This window comes from Epargyreus clarus, unplaced genomic scaffold (assembly GCF_041222505.1).
Source record: "Epargyreus clarus isolate Ecla_fem2 unplaced genomic scaffold, WU_Ecla_fem_2.2 ptg000004l, whole genome shotgun sequence".
Lineage (NCBI taxonomy): Eukaryota > Metazoa > Arthropoda > Insecta > Lepidoptera > Hesperiidae > Epargyreus > Epargyreus clarus.
In genome coordinates, this window is record NW_027332212.1 from 14,463,736 (window position 1) to 14,481,334 (window position 17,599).

Below are 17,599 nucleotides of genomic sequence, written 5' to 3' on the forward strand. Positions count from 1 at the left end.
GTATGTACCTTATTAGATAATTTCTAGAGTTAACGTAGTAACATCTATAAATATTACATTTTAAACAAAGTTTTTATCAAACAATACATAAAACATTGTAATCTTCGTGCACAAGTGTGCAATATTATGGTTACTTTACGAAGGCAAATAATAGGTATTTAATTTATTGACTCATAAACCGTGGTAGGTACGTGCATGTCCTCATGATTAGGTGACTAATAAAACAATAAATATATTACTTCTCCTACCGTAATACGTGTATAATTGTATTTTAGTTATAAATAAATAAAAATATTATCAATGGACCTTAAATCACTTATCTATTTTTTGCATGCACACACATAACATTAGACCATCGCGCTGACAAAGTGCGAATTGGTGAAGTTCACAAACTCTTGACAAGTGTTTTTATACAACCCAAAACACCTAAATAAATAAATCGTTTGTTAGGTAACAGTCACAAAGTCAACTAACTACGATGAAGCTCTGTTTGAGGACGAAACACGTGTTGGTGGTGGTATAAACGTATGTTTATTTTGCATGCGCATGTATGTAGGAGAAAGATATATAAATGCGTCATATTTAAAAATATATTTCATGCTAAATGTTACACTTACTTAACTTATATGTTAGTCACTCATTTTCAGCAAAATAACGTTGATACTATTAATAAAGTATATCGTTGAGAGTCAATAAAGCTAATAATTAATTTATTAAGACCATAATTCTACTCATTAAAGTTTATGTAAACAGGGATATAGTTTAATAAAAATCCATATAAGTTTTTTAACTATATTTCGGTAGAAACGTTTGCCTGGCCTTTCAAGGATACAAAAATCGTTTCAGGCTTCCTACGTCATCAGCCCAAATTATACTTCGATAATTATAAAACGATAATCTTATTTATTTAAATTATAGTATAGTGACGACACTGACGACAAACGAGTAACAAATACACATAAATGTAGCAACCAACAAAAGTCCCTGTCACTTTAGTCCGTGCGTCAGTGACTTTGTCTACTAAACGCGAGTGAAACGCGCCGTGCTAATCGATTGTCGACATATTGTAGTTGTGAGATAAATACCACTTCTTATTTTTTGGTAGTAATCTTCTGCTAATAAAAACAACAAACACGGATTCAAATCCAACCGAAGACAATTTGGAAAAGAATAAAAAATTACAAATAATTGTTTGAAAGAAAAAAATTTTTTTTTTAATTTATTTTTAAGCCATATCTTTTTTACTTTTTCACATAGCTTTTATACAACCAATGTTATTTAAATATATTAATAAATAATCATAATTATTACATTTAATCTCTATGCATAGGCTTACAGTCTCTTCATCATATTATAAAGACATTAAGTATGTAGAGTAGTAAGACGAATAGTAATAATTATTTCAATGTTAGAAAGCTCCATTAGTACACATAGGTCTGAAGATATTTAATTGGTGAAATCGCAACTACCTGTTAGTACCTCGTGTTCTTATTTATAACTTGCAATCATTCGCCATGGAGCGTTTAGCGCTCTATGCTGTTCACGCTCTTTTATATAACGTCTGTAGAATAAGATATGACCACAAGGAATTTATACCATACCGTTTTTATTTTATACTACTATTGCAACTAAACCTGTCTAGTCATTTAAACGAAGTATTTCTGTTTTTTTTCGGTAATGTAGGGGTAATATCGGAGCTGGGTCAAATCGTACGATAAAAATTTTAAACGTTGCATTTTCATGTAGTTAATAGTATCTTATACGTAGATATACCTTTCCTTATGTTCCAGCTTAAACGATAATAGATAATCCTAAAAGCTAATTTATATCAGACAGGCGCAGCAGAGCGTGACCCAGTTTAGTTTTTGATAAAATTTATTAAGATTACTCGATACAGATAACCGATAAACAAATTCGCACATGACATTCGACGATAACTCTAAAACATGAGATAAATCTTCCTATACACCTACCATGGTTTATAATATGTTGTTGGAGCCCTTTAGAGCTAGAGCACTTTGAAACTTTGCACCCACAATCGGGGTTTCAAAATCCGAATCACAGGCGTTTTAGAAATTAATTATCACTTCTTTTTAACGGTGATTAAATATCACGAGAAACATACAAGCATGAGAGGTATATAAAAGTTCCTAAAAGTGTGTAAATACATAACAGGTCGTATTTGACCAATGTGATATGGAGAAGGGACCCGTGGCCTGAAGTGTCCCCGTAAGTGGTTGACAAAAACAACTTAACATGGCCAAATAATTTGCACTTCCCGTGGAAGGTTATTTTGCCATTAAGCATTTACGTCTGATATAACAATTTAGGGGCATCGTATGGAAATATGCAATTTGCAAAATGGCTGTAATTCGAAGGAAGCGTCTCCAATTTATCGGTCCACTCGTATCCAGTTAAACCCAAAGATACCAGTGAAGTCCCGCATCACAGGAGAGAGCGGCGTGGGCGCAGTAGTTAGCTCGGCGCGAAACAACGTGTAGGTTGCAATTTCCTATATGACACATGGATGCACTCATCGCTGGATGTGATTTAATAAGTTAGTTGTCCGGCTTTACTAAAGTGATTTGTTGTCTCTTTAAAATATTTAACCTTTTTAGGGTACATTACATCAGACATAGCGTGTGTCAGACACGTGGTATGCCAGACAAAATAGCATTTTCTGTATTTAAGTAGTTTGATGAATATATTAATTATTATATCTACCTCATGGTTGTCAAATGTTACTTAACTATATAATAAAAAAAAATTGGCTACAGCTTATATATAGGATAAAAAAATTAAGTCTGGCCATGACCCGTGTGACACTTTTCATGACTATAGCCTGACACTTTTCATGATATAAACGGGGCCTGAATTTCAATTAAACGGTACTAAAGATTGATGAAGAAGATACTCGTATACCGTAGAAAAAAAAACGTTTTTCATCACTATTTAGTGCGATTTGTAAAAAGCTTCATAGTATAAATAAATAAGCTGAATAAGGATTAGCAAGCTTCTTAATGCAATAACAGTATCAAACATAAAAGTAAACGTCTTGGTTCCACTAAAAACCTGCATACCTACAAACATCCTGCGGAAGCTGGTAACATAAGAAACTTGACACACAATATATTAAAAGAATCACAGAATAAGTATGTTCCTTTTATTTTATAATAAACACCAGTATTGCATAAATCAATTACACTGGAGATTCATTAAAAAGCGGCGGAAAATACCAAAGAATATAAAAATATAATAATTGTTCATACTTAAACCAATTTATTATCTAATGAGCAATGCAATGTATGCAATTTATTTATAAATATTGTTAAACATAAACTTATTTTTCTATCTCAACATTAGTTTATTTATAAAAGCAACAAAACACGCAACGAAAGCTTTTGCATTTATACCTACGTATGTAATATAAAATTAAATTAAAGAGCCTTCAGTGTAATGATATAATTACATTAATTAGTTAATTACCCGGTTACATCCATAGTCTAGGATATTAAAGTAGTGCAGTATCAAGTTCCAAAGTGGGTCGAATGTGAAACATTAACCACGTTCGCTAAAGCCGTTGGTAAGTCAGGGTACCTCCACGTTAATGATAATGACACCGGAGACGCATGAGACAGGAAAATATCATTATTTCTCCAGTATTTTTCCTCATTATTTTTCACGTTTTTGCAGTAAAAATATTAAATGAACATATTACTGTGTACCTACATTGTACATACTTATCGACTAATCATTTAATTGATTCACGTTTTTTCTATAATTTGCTACTTATGTGCAGGCGGTAATGGGCCTATCAACGTTTAATTATTATTATTAATTAAATGCCAGATATTATTAAGCTTCCGTGGGAAAATTGTACGAGTGAACGGCATAAAATTATAAATAACAGAGTTTCTTTCGGAACAGAACCTTAAAAATACTTTAATAAGATTCCCGGCCTTGCCTCGCTGAGTCATGTAGTTTTTCTTTCATACCTGCGATGGCCTGATGTGTTTATAATAGTTTTATACTAAAGGTTAACTATTCGATCGCGCCACTCTATGGCTACCTACCGTATTGTACAAGCGCTTAGTCTAAATGCTTATGACATAACAAAAGTTTTATAAATCTTTGAGAAGAAGTGTTAAATATATTTTTATTATTTTTCAGTTGCAGGTTACATTACTTATAATTATCTCATTAAACATTGAATATTAGCTACATATTTACAAGTTCCTATAAATACTCGTATACACCATAGATCATAATAAAAATTACGTGGACAGTGGATTGATACCTCTACAAAGTTTATCAATAAAAGCTAAGCATAACACTGTTGCATGCCGCAAAATATTAGTATTGTACGTCAAACTAATCTGTGTTATTGAATATAATCTTGAATAGGTATACACATATCAGGGACTATAATTACACACGTCGAAAGGTTATCACAGTGTAAATATTTTGCCTACATATTCACATAAAAATCATGACGGGTTCATTGCGGTTCCCAACCCATCTCTACAGTCCAGTCTAATGAATACGTAACATTGAAATACCTATCAAAATGTAAAACTTCCTAGCAAGGGTTGACTGATAAAGTTGTGTTAAAGCAAAATTTCAAATTCTTAATATAATAATATGTTACTTACTACATAGATGCTCTAGGTACCTATATAAGTAGGTATTACCAATGTTGAGTGGATCAATAGCTAGGTCAATATATAAAGCTTATTTTAATAGCCTTAAATCCAAGCAGATGAAATTGTAGGAGGTATTTATTTGCTGAAAGTAAAACCCTTCTGTGCGATTTTACTTTTAACATGCTTTTTACCGCGTACTTAAGTACGTTGATTTCATTTTTTCGCAAAAATACACATATTCTATAAATAAATAATAATTTCATACTTAAGTATCCTAGAACCTAGAAACCTGCATACCTGAGAGATTAATAAAAAAAGTCTAAGAGATATGTGAAGTCTAACTTGCAACTTAATTTGCACTTGGCCAGCGCGTCCCGTGCCCAGCAGTGGGACAATAATGGGTTGATGATAATAAAATACATTTGCATTGTTATTCATATTGAGGTGGTTAATTTTAGGTAAATAACGTCTGTCAGGTTATAGTTATATTTACTACTTATTTATACGATTGATCTTCTAAGTAACTTGATAAGTACGTTGATAAGTATGTAGTTTGATTGGTGGAAAATGGAAATGTTACCGGTTATCACAGGGCAACGCAAATTATAATTGCAAAGGTTATCATAAGCGTACTGTTGACAGCGCAGCTTAGATACACATAAACATTATATAGCAATTACTTATAAGCTCTATAATATTATATTTTTATTAAAAAATGGAATAAGAGATTTGAAAAATAGTGAAAAGATCAATAAATGCACTACTCGATTTAATGGATTAAAGTATTTTAGGGTACAGTTAAATTATTTATTTCGGACATCCCCTTAGCATATTCTCGTTAACCCTATACTTGGCAGAGAATTTTATCCTAAAAAAATTATACTTTTGCTACTTCCCTGCGTTAATTGAGTTATAAGGATATTAGGAAAAATAAAATAAAAAATCTCTGAATTTCAGTTTTCAGAATATAGTATGTGTCTTTAAGTGCACACTGCCAGGTTCACGAGAAAAAAATATGTGTCTTTAAATGCACACCGCCAAGTACTCACTAAACTAAGAAATAATTAAAAAATATAAAAAATATCATACATTTTGAAAATACTAAAGATAAAAGTCTCGGAAGTTATGACATGTCAACAAGTTTTGAGATATTTTTGTTGAGTTGAGAGATTAGAAGACCTCCTCCCAAAAAAACACAGTTCCCACATAAAGCGACTCGAAACTTTTTGAGTGGCAATAATTTTTGTTTACCGCTGTTCCCATGACGAAACAGCAACCAGTAATTACAATCGAAGATGTCCAGGATCTGTGAGGACAATACTAACAATGGCCTATCGCATTTGTACACTATAAAGCGACTTGTCTGTTTAGACCTGCATCCATGTTTCCGTTAGAATGTTGTATTAAATTTGAGCATATGATTGGACTTTATTCCACTTGTTTGAAGGATGTGGTAAGAAGATACTTTTCTGAGGCATTCCAGCTTAGTCTTCAGGGCTAGTGGCGCATCTATAGCCGACCTCAAGTGGGAATTTGGTCTTATCTCGGATTGATATTGCAGATGTTCTGGTATCATCATTATTGGAGTTGTTTACACTTTTGACAGAAGACGCTATTGACTGGACAGGACTTGAGTTCAGGGACGTCTTTATGAGACCTAGACACCTGGAATTCATCTTTCTAGGGATTTGCTGGATTCTACATCCGATTTAATTACGCAATTTAGGCACCAAAGCTAGAATTTTTCAGCCTCCAGTCATCTGAAAAAAATATTGCAAGCTAAGGACTGGGAATTTAGTGGAAACGGGGAAATATTAATTTCAGTCATGAATTATAAAAAAAAAAAACTCTTTCTGAACTTTGTTCACCCAACCCCCTGCCTTGTGTGCAGAACCTTAGTATATAGTAGCAAAGTTGGCAGTGTGCATTTAAAGACACAATATTGACAAACAGTAATATTGTATGTCGTTGGCAGTGTGCATTTTAATGCACACATAACAAAAGTCATGAATTACTATATATTCAAAACATTATATCTCAAAAAAAAATCACCAAAACATTGCATAAAGCTTGCAGAAAGTAAGATTATATAAATTTCGTACATATAACTTAATTTCATTCAGATAAAATAAGATTCTTAGAGAGCGTTGCGCAGGCGCTGAATGACGGCTTGCTATTTTGTTTACCATTTACAATGTGTGAACGAGACAGATATTGATTTCATTTTCTGTCATAAAGAAACTTTTGCTAATTCGCTTTCAGTTATTATTAGTAAGATTCGATGTCGCATTATCCGAAAAAAAAAATCTGATTCTAATGTGCATTTAAGTGCACAATGTCAAGTATAGGGTTAACATAATCTAGCTATTTTTTTTTTATTTTCCCCTGACGCTGACTGCGCCAGGGGAAAATAAAATGCAATAGGGCGCTATTGCATTAAACAACGATAAAAATAAAAATTGATCATTTAGTGGTACAGAACTCTACTGGTATAAATTCGACTCGCCCTTGGTTGTCTTGGTCAATATATTTTTAAAGTTTTAGGGAACGAAATAAAAAAAAATAGTTAAAGCAGCAATATAATGTGAAGAGGTAACGACTCGTATCAATTCTAAATAACGTATCAAATATCATATTCAAATCGAAATAACATTTATTCCAAGCGTTCATTGAAATAACATATATTATGACAAACACTTTATTTAAATAATGTTAATGTTTTTATTATAAGTGTAACTAAAAGAACCCTGTACAAATTAATAGTCTTTATCAAAGTTAAGACAGTAAATGAAATTGAGATGTCTTAAAACAATAATGACGGCTGTATAACATGAATTCCTTTGCCTCAGAATTGTCCAGTAAAACTACAAAACAGATTGATTTATTGGCAGTTGGCACAATCTGACAGTCGCGAATTGGTCCTTGCGAAGTAGAGATAGCAATGCTAGACCGGTTATTTAAATACGTAAAATATTAGTAATATTATAGTATAACATAGTTTCACGCGTGTTAATAGTGACTAGTTATCATGGACACGGACGAGAATCGCGCAGAAGGCTGGAAATATTTAAATAAGCAATTTTTCGGTGATGGTCAGTATATATTCTTAGATTTTGTGTTTTTAGGAGAAAGTCATGTTTTATAATATAGAAGTTCTTATCAAGGACATGTTATAGTATTAATTATTCGTCTTATGAGATATGAGTTATGTGGTATTTATTATATGTTCTAAAAATAAAGTGGACATAATGTATGGAATGTATCTTTGCCATAGATAAGGTGTTGAAATTCAATCTTTGATTCGTGGCTTCGTGACTTCGCAATAGCGCCTTGTTATTACAATATTAATTAGTCGAGTAATAAGTCGTTCATAATGGGAATATATCATGTGATCTATTAACAAATATGTAGAAATTGCTAATTAAACCCCGAGTTAGAGGTTGGATTTGGTTCTAAACATAATAAATAAAGAAATATAACACTTGTTGTTTTTCATGACCACTCAGATCAAGAGAAGAGAAATAAGTATAAGAAGAGAAGTAAGTAAACATACCATCAGCAAATATTTAGATGTAACTCACATTAACTGCGACAAAATAATCTATTACTAAACCAAATCCTATTGATATGCCCAAAAAAGTGGAATAATGTCGTGCAAGTGGCAATAACCCGTTCTCCATACTCAGTTTATGTAATCTTTAGTAAGTATCTTGAGTGAAAATAGAATACAATAATGTTTCTTGAGCCCTTCAAGTTTTCCTAGTCTGGGATCGGACTTATGGTATTTTAAAGCATATTTATTGGCCAATAATTTAATCCAAGTATAATAGATATCACAAAAAAACACTATTTTTACTTTACGTTTACTGTATTCCTCCAAACAGTGATAGCATAGTAGTTGAAAATGGGCCTCAATTGGGAGAGGTGAAGTTTGAGTCTGATTCTTCAAAAAATAATTATCATTTGTTATAACTGTTGAAGAAAACATCATGAGGAAACTTTAATTATTGGAATATACAATATTGACGACCCGGCGTGGTGGAGTGGTCACCATACCGGTCCGACGCGCAGAGGATCCTGGGTTTGATCCCCGGCCAGACAGAAATCTAAATGATGAATTTAGGTTTCTGTTTCTGGATCTGGGTGTTTGTGTATTTGTCACTGTGTGTGTCCATGGCACCCACGACACAGGGAACCCTAGTGTGGGGCTGTGAGTGTAGAAGGCGTAAAGCATACATACAAAGATCACATTACAATTCGTGGAGCAAAAATAAGCCTAATGTAATATAAACTTTGGCCCCATATATTGGGAGATTGGGATTTGAATCCCATGTATGTGTCACTGATTTTATTATGTGCATATTCAAAAATATTATGAAGCTTTTAAAAGTTTTCTAACAACATAGATTTTGCCACAACCAGTATTGGAAAGCAGATTCTTGCTCAACAGAGGGATGTTAATGTTTAAATTCAACATTGATTTTTTATATTGATCATGCACCTAAGTTAAGATCTTACAATTGAATACATAAATTTGTGGCCAAATCCTGCTAAAGCAGTTGCAATTTAATTTTTTAATACTAATGATTTTTCACAAAATAATATCAATATACTTATCATAATGATACATTTGTAATTTTTAACTGATTTCAAAAAAGAAGGTTTTGTATTTAATGGCTATGGTTACGTAAACTTGTATGTCTGCGATTTTCTCTGAAACTACAGATCCAATTGAGACGGAGTTTTGGAAATTCAAAAGCACATCTCATCAGAAAGGTTTTAGTATAAACTACATAAGGGACTTTTGAAAGGCTTCCTGGAAAATTGGGAAAACCTGATTTCATATAATCTTGAAAATCTCAAGTCTTTTTAGACCAATTTAAATTTTCTTTTTTTTATTTAATAAATAATGTGGTTAATACAAATACAAGTTTTTAATACAAAGTTATATCATAAATTATGGTTGTTTGCAGGTGAACGGTCTAACTATGTGAACATTCCTCACGTGATAGCCATGGTGGGGCTGCCGGCGCGCGGCAAGACCTACATCTCCAAGAAGCTGTCGCGGTACCTCAACTGGATTGGCATCAATACTAGGGGTGAGTAATGCTTTATTATTGAACATAATTTGTTTTGATACACCAATTTAGAAGGCCACAAGGATTGAGGAAGTAACCAATAAAAGCCGAATATTTCATGATTTTTTCACTTGACTAACGCTGAATAGACCTTATTAATAAGCAATCTATCCAAATTCGACAGTTAGGTTTTCATTGTCCAATTTCCATCTTTTATAGCCTATAGTCGGGCCATTACGAACGTGCAGCCCGAGTCATAAATCATTTTTATCGGATCTCTCGTTCACACTTATAGGAATAGGGCATATGGGAACTCACGCTCGCACTTCTAGTGTTGTGCGTAACAACAAACGGATTTGTCGATAGTCAATAGCAGGTAATTAAGAAAAGGTTGAGGAAATAATGCAAAACATTTTTAGGATGTATTTTAAAACGTCTTTTAATAACATCCATATTTATATTTTTGCATTATTACATCAGTCATCAAATACCTAAATAGAAAGCGTCCTTTAAATACAGCTACCTGCGTCCGAGCGGCTTCATCGATATCGAGTTGTGCGGCATTGCACATTCCTTTGACGTCATCATTTATGACTCGGGCTGCACGTTCGTAATGGCCCGACTATAGTTGGTTACTATGTTGATCTAATACTTGATACTGATGGACTTCTAAATACTTGGAATTGGGTGGTCAAATAATGATTCTATAAAAATGTGATTTATACATAAATTTATATATTGATAATGTGGTGACGGTAAAGTTCTTACACATTACTTTCTAACCATAAATTTAGACATAAATTAAGGTTAAAGCAAACTGTTTAATATATGTGTACCACAGTGATAACCATGACCTAATTGGAAAAGTTAAAAAATGTCCTAATGTAAATTTTATGAAGCAATTCATTACAGAAAATTGATAATTATGCAAATTCTAATAGGTAATTCACTTTATATTAGGTAGTATCAGAAACGTGTTTTAAAATGACTATAGTATGAACATTTTCTTTTATATTGTTACCGATGTTGAAAATATTGGAATGTATGATTTCTAGTTACCAAATTATTAGAGGACTGCTTTGTATTTTCACTCTGAGAGGAGACATAGGCCCAGTAGTGGGACAGGAATAGTTGTCGACACTCTTGCGGGAAACATATGTAGAGCATGCCATTTACTTACCATATTTTTGAATTTTTTTTGCTTTATCCTTTTGTTGAGTCTTGGGTTAATTGAGTTATACGTTGTTTAATACAATATGGCTGAACCGATTTAAATGACATTTTTAATAGTACGGGAATTCATAACTGGTAATACCTACCACAAATAACAGAACTTGCTAAAATTTAAAAAACATTACGCGGACGACGTCGCGGCCAAAGGCTAGTCTAGTAAAAATAGCATAGAGAAATTGTGCAGAAATGATGGCATAATGTTGTGTGCGAAAGATAGGTGGAAGTTGCAATTTTGGAGGCCTGCCAGCCGCCTTGACCCTGAGCTTGAGTGCTGTCAGTGCCATCACCCGCCGAACTCATTTGTTTGTTTATCTCTACAATGTGATAACGATCGTTAGGATATTAGCAGTCTGGGAGAAAAGTAATCTAGGTTAGATAATGTCTTTATCCGAATCCTGCGTTGCTTAAAATTTTCGATTATTTGTGTTTTATACCAGCTGATGTTAATGGTCATTGCTGCCCTACGATATTTGAAAAAGACTTACTTTTGCGTCTTAACATGATATCGATTATAAATGCATTGTTGACCCTGGAAATTACAGCACAAAAAGGACAAGTCCTATATCCAACCAGAGAGTTATAGAACCCTTCGTAGTTTCCGGGGGAAAACCACCACTCCTTTTAAAACTTTAAATATTTTTTTCTTAAATACTGATTTGTTCTGCTTCAAATTGTTCTAAAGTAACATTTATAAGACGCATTCTAACTTGAACGTCAGGTACAAAGTATCTTTAGTCCACTTTAGGTAAGACTTCAATCATATAATTTAGTACTAGAATTTAAGAAAAATAATACTAATGGAGCGTCCTACCTTCCAGTATTCAATCTGGGCGAGTACAGGCGGCACGCGACCACCGCGTACACGAGCCACGAGTTCTTCCGCGCGGACAACAAGGAGGCGATGGCGATCCGGCAGCAGTGCGCGCTGGACGCGCTGCAGGACGTCTGCGAGTGGCTCGTGAAGGGCGGGGAGGTGGCGGTGAGCACATGTCCTATAACTGGTTTCTCTTCCTAACCTGATGCTTAGAGTGTATTTCACAATACTCGTCCGATGCGGTATGGCAGAGGGAGCTAAGGGTTAGCGTAAAACTAGTAACACGTATGAGATATTTTCAAATCGCCCATATAGCTCTCGGGGAGGGCTTCACGACTGCTATCTATTGTACAAATCGGGAGTGGCAGCTTTACGTATCTTCTGAAGCACAGAAGTACGCATTAAATTTTCACTACAGACGGCCACCCATCCAACTTCCAACCGTGGTGACGTTGCTTAACTTTGTAGTTCGTAGTATTATATAGTTGGCTATATATATGTTAATAATAATAATGTTCTATGTACATAACTTTTTGTAGGTTGACAAAAGCTAAGCGGCTCTTAGAAAGGAATTGCCGACAAGATTACTATTACCCCTACCAAAAATCGATGTACTTCAACCAAATGTAAATAAGTTGTAAATCATAAATAGCAATTTATGTTTAATACGCACTAAGAGGATTGTGTATATATATTTTAATATATTTATTGCTAAATTTGTGAAATACTGGAACATGGAAATATTAAATTTCCAACATGGATTGAGCAACTAATACTTTCTACAATCAGTCCTCATTGGTGTTGTGTGGAGTTGGAATAAACGTCAGACCTTCAGTTAAGAGATGGGACCCTTGCCCAGCAAAGAGACTTTATAAAAGTTGCAGTCAATAGTAATGAAGAAAATATAATAAAACTTTTACTATTATAAAAATACATCCATAAAAAAATCATAACAGTCTATGCCAGGGAATGCGCCAAAACCGATGCTGTCACCCAGTTATCAGTCGCAGAATCATACTTTTAAATCTTAACGAACATCTGCCAAAGAGAAGACTAAAATATTATAACAATTTTTAGTACGATAAAATCTTTCATCGTAAGTTCTCTTTAAAATAGTGTGGCGTCTGTTAATTATTGGTTTTGTTAAATTTGAATGTGTATTTTGACCGACCTATTAAGAAAGTCAAGAATTAGTCTTCTATTGTAGATAGAATTGCTTTGTGCTACAAAAATGGTAAAACTGTTTGAAGTTCCACTCTAGTAGCATCTCCACCAATTCTATTTCTAACTTATATAAGTAGGTACTAGCTGACCCGGCAAACGTTGTGTTGCCATATAAATAAAATACGTGTGGCACTCGGAGAGTGCCGCGGTAAAGCTATTGCATAGTATTTTTTATCAACTTATGCAAATTGCAAGCGTGATATTTCAAAAAGTCATTAACCCGTCAACTGGCGTGTGCGCCCCGGGGCGCACAGATCGCTACTAAAAAGTATCACCGCTGTGCCGGTCGGAGTGGGGGGTGTTAGGTTTTTTCGTTACGCAATTTCTGGATTAGGTCTCCACGCTCAAGGCCCGCGATAGAAGCTATGCAATAGCTTAAAAATATTAAGGGTGAACAACCCTTATCACTTAGGGGTATGAAAAATAGATAGTAGCCGTAGTAGACCTACTGAAAATGCATATAAAATTTGGTGAAAATCGGTAAAGCCGTTAAAGTGGCTTAACTATAGGGTGGCAGGAGTGACAAAATGCCACGGGCTAGGCCCGAGAGGCTGCTAACTCAAAAGTGACCAAAAAAATGTGTATAAATCAGCGAAAAAAATATCATCAGGACCAATCAATTATTAGAGTACGTACGTGAGTTAAAAATTCTTAGGCCCCATGTAATGAATTTGCCAGGGCACTCCTATGGTGTAGTTACGCCACTGAAATGTAGTAAGGCAAATAAACTTCTACGAGGTGTTCGAACTAAGCCTTTGTAAACAGGGCCGTACTGAAAACCAGTCGCCGGAGTCTGTTATATCTCACAGACATCGGCAGATACTGAGTGCAACCATTTTTGCTGCTATACTATATCATTTATGTTTACGTGTTTTTTTATTTCATTGTATCGCTCCTATTATTATTATGTTCTTTTTGTATTAATGTCTAATATGTTGTGACTTGTATACCATGTAAAATAAATGTTTTTTATTCTATTTCTATTCTAAATTGTAAAAAAACTTTACACATCCAGGTGTTCGACGCGACCAATTCGACGAGGGAGCGGCGGCGCATGATCCGCGACATCGTGGTGCACCAGATGGGCTTCAAGCTGTTCTTCGTGGAGTCCATCTGCGACGACCCACGGATCATCGAGCAGAATATTATGGTATGTGTGTTGAATTATCTGTTTGTTTTATCGGTTTATTAGGAATAGTATAGTTTTGAGTAATTATTATTAACAATTAACCAAAATTAGGTATGCAAATTTAATGTAACTTTATCTATATTTCAATTGTTATGTTATTACTAAGAAATTCAATCTTAGTGTTCTTGAATCACAATGAGGAATAGCACAGCCCCGCGTTAACGTATGTAGACTGTAATTGACCTAAAACATAAGCAAGATCAGGAATGCTCGGTACCTGAGCAGGTGACCGCTAATGGCCAAATTTCATGCAAGCTTCCGTTTTGGATCCCTCATTCAATCATCGGCCCCTTATTGTCATTAGACTTTCAATTACCTACTTCTTACCTTACTTACTTCTTACCCTCCTCATCTTTACTAATTACCGCCTTGTTCGATATAATTAATCACGTCTCGACTTTTACAATTGTCCATAGGAAGTGAAAGTGAGCAGTCCAGACTACACGAACATACAGAACACGGACAACGTTCTAAACGACTTCCTACTGCGTATCGAGCATTACAAGGAGAAGTACGAGCCGCTCGACGAAGCCCTCGAGTCGGAGTACAGCTTTATGAAGATATACGACACGGGGGAGAAGGTGGTGGTGCACAAACACGAGGGACATATACAGAGCCGGATCGTGTACTACCTGATGAATATACATATTGTGCCGAGGACTATATACCTTACGAGGGTAAGAATGTATGCTATATACACGTTACCGAGTGTATAGCTCGCTTAGCGTTTTTCTTACTCACAGACTGATTTTATATCTTGATGCCCAGTTACAAACCTTAGACTTCAATTTTGTAAGTATTTTTGTAGGCCTTTAAAAAAAATATTTCGTTTTTTTTGAAGAATAGTTCTGGTAAACTCTTTTTGGTAGAAAAAAAATCAAGTCCACATCTGTAGATTTTAAACTTTTTCTATGCCCCTGTTACTTGACTATTTGATCACAGGGTTTGATTTTTCATCACACAGAAGACTAACGTCATGTCAATAAAATCTTGTGTTGTGCGTTAAAATTTAGTAAAATAACTAAAAAAAAGACTGAAATAATAACGCTTAATAACGCTTTCTACGCTCACAGCCCCACACTAGGATTCCCTGTATCGTGGGTGCCATGGACAGACACAGAGACAAATACACAAACACCCAGACCCAGAAACAGAAACCTGTCTGGCCGGGGATCGAACCCGGGACCCTCTGTGCGTCAGACCGGTATGGTGACCGCTCCGCTACGCGGGTCGTCAATTTGTCTGTGATGTCGACAAAACTCATAATTATATAACCTATGTCACAACTGTAATTGGTTCAATGATGTCGACAGCACGGCGAGAGCATGCACAACCTGGTCGGGCGGATCGGCGGCGACAGCGAGCTGTCCCCGCGCGGCAAGCAGTACGCGGGCTCGCTGGCGCAGTACATCGAGCAGCAGAGCATCCCCGGCCTGCGCGTGTGGAGCTCCTGGATGCGGCGCGCCATACAGACCGTCAAGGACGTGAGAGCGCCGCAGGAGCGGTGGAAGGCGCTCAACGAGATCGATGCGGTCAGTGCTCGTGGTGGTAGCGGTGGTGGTGGGTGTGGTGGTAGTGGCAGGGCGTGTAGAGCTTGTGGATGAGACGTGCCATACAGACGGTCAAGGACCTGCATCTTGTGGGAGAGCGAAACTATTAAGAGGGGGATTGGAGGCGAAATAATCTACACAGACTACTCACTTAGTAGGCGATATTGGACTATTAGTAATAATGGTAGTAATAGCTAGTAGTGATAGTAGAATTAAATTAATGAAACATAGCTATTAGCTCCTCATGAAGCTTAATATTTAAATATTTAGGTATTTTTTTTATAAAAAATAACTTCCCTTGAATCTTACTAATCGATGTGGTGAATGATGACTTCATGCTAAAAAAATATATTAAAAAAGTAATGTTTACTATAATCCGACTCGACGAACCAACGAAATGTCCAAACAGTCTAATTCGCGAATTTTAATAGTACCCTTTATTATAACAGGGCATCTGCGAGGAGATGACGTACGCGGAGATCCAGCAGAAGTACCCGTCGGACTTCAACGCGCGCGACGCGAACAAGTTCGCGTACCGGTACCCGCGCGGGGAGAGCTACGAGGACCTGGTGGCGCGCCTGGAGCCCGTCATCATGGAGCTGGAGCGCCAGGGCAACGTGCTGGTCGTCTCCCACCAGGCGGTCATGCGCTGTCTGCTCGCCTACTTCCTGGACAAGTCCGCTGGTGAGTCTACCACTGGTTACCACACAAGCTATAGATGGGCCGATTTTAATTAATATTGAACTGCATTAGTAGGATGACGGTAGATTGAGATGCAAAATTTAGAAAATAATAAAGGTAGTTGGATAATATTTGATTAGAGCGTTTGACCTTATATCATGTTAATTTAACAGACTAAATTAGTTATGATTCTGTGTCTAATTTACAGGTTCATTTTAAACTTTCAGTTTAATTAATTTTGATGTTGAATCTAATCTATATTTGTATACATTTATTAAGTTTATTTGTAGATACATAAAGTAAGTCACAGTCATTAACAAATTTATATTTTCGGTATATGAACAATTTGGTATACCGAAAATTTGAATAATTCCACCTTACACTAAGTCGATCCAGCAAGTTAAACATCTGAAGTATTGTATTACACATCTTATACTAACACCCTCTCGCCATGTTCCGGTGGTTGTTGCAGAGGAGCTGCCGTACCTGCACGTGCCGCTGCACACGGTGATCAAGCTGACGCCGGTCGCGTACGGCTGCCGCGAGGAGCACATCAAGCTGTCCGTGCCCGCCGTCGACACGCACCGCCCCAAGCCACTCGTGAGTACACCGCGCACACACACACACACACACACACACACACACACACACATACACACTTAAACACATAGGCTCACTTGAAGATGTAAGATACACATACATATAGTCTGATTCATAATTAGGTGTCCAAAATGTAAACAAAGAAATGTTACTGTCATAATTAACAAGAAACAAAAACTTTTACAAACTCAACAAAAAACGAAAACTTTACAATTATCCACAATTTAAAAAACGCGCTTTGAAAACGATAATACATTCCAGTTTGATTACCATCACGAAAATGAATAAAATCAGCTACGAAACTTAAAAATGACGGCACAAGAAATGTTTTGGGTTCCGATTATGTTACCATTATCACATTTTAATTTTCTACCATAAACCTTGTTTTTTATTATTATAACTGTATGGAACGAAATTGAGGCAATATAAATATTAGAAAATGTGAACTGATCTTAATTTATTTAGATTATTATTTTATTACTGTTGTAATAATTTAATATCGTCAAAAACAAGAAACTACCATTTGCAACGTATTTTCTTGATAGGTCACCTTTGTTTACATTTTGGACACCTAATTATGAATCAGA

At 35.4% G+C, this 17,599-nt stretch overlaps 1 protein-coding gene across 4 annotated transcripts in view; it reads left to right on the plus strand.

Moving 5' to 3' along the window:
- The window catches only part of Pfrx (6-phosphofructo-2-kinase/fructose-2,6-biphosphatase), a 38,199-nt gene that overhangs the window by 14,917 nt on the left and 5,683 nt on the right, over positions 1-17,599 (plus strand). For 2 of the 4 annotated variants that reach the window (XM_073093497.1, XM_073093499.1), the window contains exons 2-8: positions 9,617-9,742; positions 11,773-11,933; positions 14,008-14,142; positions 14,598-14,858; positions 15,495-15,713; positions 16,181-16,415; positions 16,885-17,012. In XM_073093497.1, coding sequence (XP_072949598.1) covers positions 9,617-9,742; positions 11,773-11,933; positions 14,008-14,142; positions 14,598-14,858; positions 15,495-15,713; positions 16,181-16,415; positions 16,885-17,012 — 1,265 coding nt within the window. Of the gene's footprint in view, positions 1-7,539; positions 7,736-9,616; positions 9,743-11,772; positions 11,934-14,007; positions 14,143-14,597; positions 14,859-15,494; positions 15,714-16,180; positions 16,416-16,884; positions 17,013-17,599 lie in introns of those variants that run through there. The other 2 variants (XM_073093500.1, XM_073093501.1) reach the window with 2 other exon arrangements.